General features: G+C 63.8%; 1 protein-coding gene across 1 annotated transcript in view; it reads right to left on the minus strand.

Moving 5' to 3' along the window:
* LOC121275056 (adaptin ear-binding coat-associated protein 1-like) overlaps positions 1–5,169 on the minus strand; it is a 34,762-nt gene extending 29,593 nt beyond the window's left edge. Inside the window, exons 1-2 of the mRNA XM_041182447.1 lie at positions 5,004–5,169; positions 345–445 (exon numbers count right to left, since the gene is read on the minus strand). Coding sequence (XP_041038381.1) covers positions 345–445; positions 5,004–5,098 — 196 coding nt within the window. The 5' untranslated portion in view covers positions 5,099–5,169. The remainder of the gene's footprint in view (positions 1–344; positions 446–5,003) is intronic.
* Between the last annotated feature and the right edge of the window lie 1,493 nt (positions 5,170–6,662).

Here is a 6,662-nt window from a genome sequence, read left to right on the forward strand (position 1 = left end):
GAGGAGATTACAGAAGATAGGGAGGGTTGTAGCAGCTGGAGGAGGGTTACAGTGATGGAGGGGGGGGGTGGGGAGTGACGAGGAGGAACTTGAAAACGAGGGTGGAGAATTTAAAACTGGAGGTGCTGTCGGACTGGGTTCCGTGAGCGCAGGGGGAGAGAGAGCTGTGTGAGGCGGACTCAATGGGAGTTAGGAAATGGGAGGAGACGATACTTTTTTTGGGATCAGCTGACGGTTGTGGAGAAATTACGTAATGGAGGTTTGCTATGTAAACGTGTCACGTTACAGCCCGACGTGTTTACATGGGTTTCCCCCCCCCCATCCCATTGTAAATGGTCCTCTACCCGTGACTCGGTCCTCCAGCTTGACGTAGGCCGTTTCCCCCTTCGTGGTGACGCTCAATCGCCCCGACCAGTCGGCTTGATCCAGTTTCCAGTCCGCGGCCCTGAGGGGGTAGAGGGGGTAGAGGGGGGATGGAAACACTCGCGTCACAAGGAGGCTCCCGTGAGATCGCACCAAACACATCGGCTGGAGCCCCGTTCCTACCCCGCCCCCTCGATAACCCCGCCCCCTCGATAACCCCGCCCCCTCGATAACCCCGCCCCCTCGATAACCCCGCCCCCCCACCCTGCACCAAACCCCACCCCCTCCAAACCTCTCCTCCACCCCAGACCCCTCGTCCGCCTCTCAAAACTCCTCCCCTACCCCCAAACCCTCCCCCTCCCTCCCAAACGCTTACCACTCGCTCCCAAACCCTCGCCCTCCCTCCCCACGTCTCCCGACCCCTCCTCCTCCCCCTCCCTCCCTCTCCACGTCTCCCAACCCCCCTCCCCCTCCCTCCCTCCCCACGTCTCCCAACCCCTCCTCCTCCCTCCCTCCCTCCCCACGTCTCCCAACCCCCCTCCCCCTCCCTCCCTCCCCACGTCTCCCAACCCCCCTCCCCCTCCCCCTCCGTCTCCCGACCCTTCCCCCTCCCTCCCCACGTCTCCCGACCCCTCCTCCTCCCTCCCCACGTCTCCCAACCCCTCCTCCTCCCTCCCTCCCTCCCCACGTCTCCCAACCCCTCCCCCTCCCTCCCCACGTCTCCCAACCCCTCCTCCTCCCCCTCCCTCCCCGTCTCCCTCCCCCTCCCCCTCCCTCCCCGTCTCCCAACCCCTCCTCCTCCCCCTCCCTCCCCGTCTCCCAACTCCTCCTCCTCCCCCTCCCTCCCCACGTCTCCCAACCCCTCCCCCTCCCTCCCCACGTCTCCCAACCCCTCCTCCTCCCCCTCCCTCCCCGTCTCCCTCCCCCTCCCCCTCCCTCCCCGTCTCCCAACCCCTCCTCCTCCCCCTCCCTCCCCACGTCTCCCAACCCCTCCCCCTCCCTCCCCACGTCTCCCAACCCCTCCTCCTCCCTCCCAAACGCTTACTACTCACTCCCAAACCCTCGCCCTCCCTCCCCACGTCTCCCAACCCCTCCTCCCCCTCCCTCCCTCCCCACGTCTCCCAACCCCTCCTCCTCCCTCCCTCCCTCCCCACGTCTCCCAACCCCCCTCCCCTCCCTCCCTCCCCACGTCTCCCAACCCCTCCCCCTCCCTCCCCACGTCTCCCAACCCCTCCTCCCCCTCCCTCCCCACGTCTCCCAACCCCTCCCCCTCCCTCCCCACGTCTCCCAACCCCTCCCCCTCCCTCCCCACGTCTCCCAACCCCGCTCCCCCTCCCTCCCCACGTCTCCCTTCCCCCCTCCCCCTCCCTCCCCATCTCCCAACCCCTCCCCCTCCCTCCCCACGTCTCCCTTCCCCCCTCCCCCTCCCTCCCCATCTCCCAACCCCTCCTCCTCCCTCCCTCCCTCCCCAACCCCCCTCCCCCTCCCTCCCCACGTCTCCCGACCCCCTCCCCCTCCCTCCCTCCCTCCCCACGTCTCCCGACCCCCTCCCCCTCCCTCCCTCCCCACGTCTCCCGACCCCCTCCCCCTCCCTCCCCACGTCTCCCGACCCCCTCCCCCTCCCTCCCTCCCCGTCTCCCAATCCCTCCCCGTCTCCCAACCCCTCCCCCTCCTCCCTCCCCCTCCCCCTCCTCCCTCCCCCTCCCCCTCCTCCCTCCCCGTCACCCAACCCCCCTCCCTCCTCCTTCCCCGTCTCCCAACCCCTCCCCCTCTGTCCCCTCTGTCTCCAAACACCTCCCCCAGTCCCCAACCCCTTCCCCACCTCAAACCTCTCACTACCAAACTCCTACCACAAACTCCTCCCTTACTACCTAACTCCACCCCACCCAAAACTCAACCCCCACGGCCAAACCCCTCCTCCCCCCAAACTCCTCCCCAAAACCCCTCCTCCCCGCACAAAACTCAACTACACCAAACTCCTCCTCCCCCGCACCAAACTCCTCCTCCCCCGCACCAAACTCCTCCTCCGCACCAAACTCCTCCTCCCCCGCACCAAACTCCTCCTCCCCCGCACCAAACTCCTCCTCCGCACCAAACTCCTCCTCCCCTGCACCAAACTCCTCCTCCTCCCCCGCACCAAACTCCTCCTCCCCCCAAACTCCTCCCCAAAACCCCTCCTCCCCGCACAAAACTCAACTACACCAAACTCCTCCCCCGCACCAAACTCCTCCTCCCCTGCACCAAACTCCTCCTCCCCCGCACCAAACTCCTCCTCCCCCGCACCAAACTCCTCCTCCCCCGCACCAAACTCCTCCTCCCCCGCACCAAACTCCTCCTCCCCCGCACCAAACTCCTCCTCCCCCGCACCAAACTCCTCCTCCCCCGCACCAAACTCCTCCTCCCCTGCACCAAACTCCTCCTCCCCCGCACCAAACCCCTCCTCCCCCGCACCAAACTCCTCCTCCGCACCAAACTCCTCCTCCCCGCACCAAACTCCTCCTCCCCCGCACCAAACTCCTCCTCCCCTGCACCAAACTCCTCCTCCCCCGCACCAAACTCCTCCTCCCCCGCACCAAACTCCTCCTCCCCCGCACCAAACTCCTCCTCCCCCGCACCAAACTCCTCCTCCCCCGCACCAAACTCCTCCTCCCCCGCACCAAACTCCTCCTCCCCCGCACCAAACTCCTCCCCCGCACCAAACTCCTCCCCCGCACCAAACCCCTCCCCCGCACCAAACCCCTCCCCCGCACCAAACCCCTCCCCCGCACCAAACCCCTCCCCCGCACCAAACCCCTCCCCCGCACCAAACTCCTCCCCCGCACCAAACTCCTCCCCCGCACCAAACCCCTCCCCCGCACCAAACCCCTCCCCCGCACCAAACTCCTCCCCCGCACCAAACCCCTCCCCCGCACCAAACCCCTCCCCTGCACCAAACTCCTCCCCCGCACCAAACTCCTCCCCTGCACCAAACTCCTCCCCCGCACCAAACTCCTCCCCCGCACCAAACCCCTCCCCCGCACCAAACCCCTCCCCTGCACCAAACTCCTCCCCCACACCAAACTCCTCCCCAAACTCCTCCCCTACAGCACACACCCCTCTCCCTCAAAAGCCCGCCCCTCCCTCCAAACCACGCCCCCTCCCTCCAAACCACGCCCCCTCCCTCCAAACCACGCCCCCTCCCTCCAAACCACGCCCCCTCCCTCCAAACCCCGCCCCCTCCCTCCAAACCATGCCCCCCCCTCCAAACCCCGCCCCCTCCCTCCAAACCACGCCCCCTCCCTCCAAACCACGCCCCCTCCCTCCAAACCACGCCCCCTCCCTCCAAACCACGCCCCCTCCCACCAATTCCCACCCGTTTCCCCAAACCCGACCCCCTCTCTCCAACCCCACCCCTCCCTCCGAACCCCGCACTTCCCTCCAACCGCGCCCCCTCCCTCCAAACCACGCCCCCTCCCTCCAAACCACGCCCCCTCCCTCCAAACCACGCCCCCTCCCTCCAAACCACGCCCCCTCCCTCCAAACCCCGCTCCCTCCCTCCAAACCACGCCCCCTCCCTCCAAACCACGCCCCCTCCCTCCAAACCACGCCCCCACCCTCCAAACCACGCCCCCTCCCTCCAAACCACGCCCCCTCCCTCCAAACCACGCCCCCTCCCTCCAAACCACGCCCCCTCTCACTAAACCTTGATCCCTCTCCCCAAACCACGCCCCCTCCCTCCAAACCACGCCCCCTCCCTCCAAACCACGCCCCCTCCCTCCAAACCCCGCTCCCTCCCTCCAAACCACGCCCCCTCCCTCCAAACCCCGCCCCCTCTCACTAAACCTTGATCCCTCTCCCCAAACCCCGCCCCCTCCCTCCAAACCACGCCCCCACCCTCCAAACCACGCCTTCTCCCTCCAAAACCCTCCCCCTCTCACTAAACCTTGATCCCACTCCCCAAACCCCGCCCCTCCCTCCAAACCACGCCCCCACCCTCCAAACCCCACCCGTCACTAAACCTTGCTCCCTCTCCCCAAACACCTCCCCTTTCCCCAAACCCCGCCCCTCCCTCCAAACCACGCCCCCTCCCTCCAAACCACGCCCCCTCCCTCCAAACCCCACCCGTCACTAAACCTTGCTCCCTCTCCCCAAACAACTCCCCTTTCCCCAAACCCCGCCCCTCCCTCCAAACCACGCCCCCTCCCTCCAAACCCCGCCCCTCCCTCCAAACCTCGCACCCTCCCTCCAAACCCCACCCGTCACTAAACCTTGCTCCCTCTCCCCAAACACCTCCCCTTTCCCCAAACCCCGCCCCTCCCTCCAAACCACGCCCCCTCCCTCCAAACCACGCCCCCTCCCTCCAAACCACGCCCCGTCACTAAAGCTTGCTTCCTCTCCCCAAACCCCTCCCCTTTCCCCAAACTCCTCCTTTCCCCAAACCCCTCCTCCTTTCCCCAAACCCCTCCTCCTTTCCCAAACCCCTCCCCTTTCCCCAAACCCCTCCTCCTTTCCCAAACCCCTCCTCCTTTCCCCAAACCCCTCCCCTTTCCCCAAACTCCTCCCCTTTCCCCAAACCCCTCCCCCTTTCCCCAAACCCCTCCTCACTTCCCCAAACCCCCCCCCCCTCCGGCCCCTCTCTCCCTCCCTCCCTGCTTCCTGACCTGTGACCCCGGCTCGAAGCCCGGGGCGGGATCCGGTAAACCTTCACCTCCGTCTTGACGCACAAAACCGACTCGCTCGCTGCCGCCGCCGCCATTCTTCCCGCTCGACGACCGGAGGCTTCGCTTCCGGTGACCGGGCCTCAGGTCCCCCCCCCCCCCACTTCCGCTCGACGTCGCCCTCAGGCTCTACTTCCGGTGCCCAGGCTCCACTTCCGGTCCCAACGTTTTACCCGTTTGAACTGGCCCTTCATCCCTCGTTTTCTTCCCACCGCCGCCTTCCCTGCTCGGAATTTCTCATCGGCCGGTCGCCGCCCCGTGGGAAAAACCGGACGCCTTTTGGGTTTCCTTCACTTTAGTTTCTCGGGGTGTCGCGCCTGCGCGCTGGCGTCCCCGATCCCTGACGTGACGTCAGGTCAGCTGACCAACGGGCCACGCTCAACGGGTCGAGTCTAACAGCTTTTCTTTTTTTTCCCACCCAGGCCACTTTTACTTCATAGGAACGCATGAGGTGGTCGATAGCCTTCGAAAAATCGTAAACTGCCGTCGAAATCATCGAAGGCGAAACGGAGGGCGCATGCGCTTTGAGGGATTGGCGCCATCTTTGATACTGGATCCACCTCCCGTATTGGTACGCCATCTTTCATGCAGGCGCGCCCTCGGCTTCTCTGGAAGGTGGTGGTGGTGGTGGTGCGTCGGCCATCTTTCATCCTGGCGTCCAGCCCCCCTCCCCCGCTCAGGAGGGTTAGTATGCTCCGCCATCTTTCATACTGGCCCCCTTCCCTCCCTTGTTGCTGACTCCAATGCCACCTCTTTGCATTTGGATTCCTAACCCAGAGGGTGCAGATGGGTCATGCCCCAAGTCCCACCGATTAAGCTGGGGGAAGAGTTTAAATATAGTGATTTGAATACATTTCTACTTCCAAGGTGGGAATGACCATTTAACACACACCCCCCCCCCCCCCCACCAAAGAGTGGTCAACCCCATGGCTGGCCCTCCCAACATCTGTCAATCCCCTGTGTATCCCCTAAGGCACAACTAAGCCTGGCAAGGCCAGGTGGCATTTATCTTAACGCAAGGGGCCTTGCGAACAAGGCGGACGGGCTGAGGGTGTCGATAAACACACGATATCATTGCTACGATGGAGACACGGTTGGGGGAAGGGAAGGACTGGCAGCTCATTATTCCCAGGTGTAGAATCTTCAGGCAAGATTTGTGGGTTGGGGGGGAGGAGGAGGGCGGTGGTTGTAAAAGAGGAGGTGGGGTAGCAATGCTGATCAAGGAGTCCATTACTGCAATGAGGAGGAATGATATCTTAGAAGGTTCCTCAAACAAGGCCATATGGGTAGAACTTAGTATGGGGGGCTGTACTATAGCCCCCCCCCCACCATAGAAGTAAACATAGAAGGGTAGATAGGTGGGATGTAAACATAGAAGGACAGATATGTAAGTAAATCTCAGAGAAGTGTAAAAACAGTAGGGTCGTAATAGTCGGAGTTTTCAATTTCCCCAATATTAACTGGGATAGACGGCGTGTGAATGGTTTAGAGGGGGCAGAATTCTTAAAGCACATCTAGGAGAGCTTTTTAAGCTAGCAAGCAGAAAGTACTGCAAGACACGGGGCGATGTTGGACCTAGTTTTAGGGAACGAAGCCAGGCAA

The sequence above is a fragment of the Carcharodon carcharias genome (assembly GCF_017639515.1).
Source record: "Carcharodon carcharias isolate sCarCar2 chromosome 40 unlocalized genomic scaffold, sCarCar2.pri SUPER_40_unloc_8, whole genome shotgun sequence".
NCBI lineage: Eukaryota > Metazoa > Chordata > Chondrichthyes > Lamniformes > Lamnidae > Carcharodon > Carcharodon carcharias.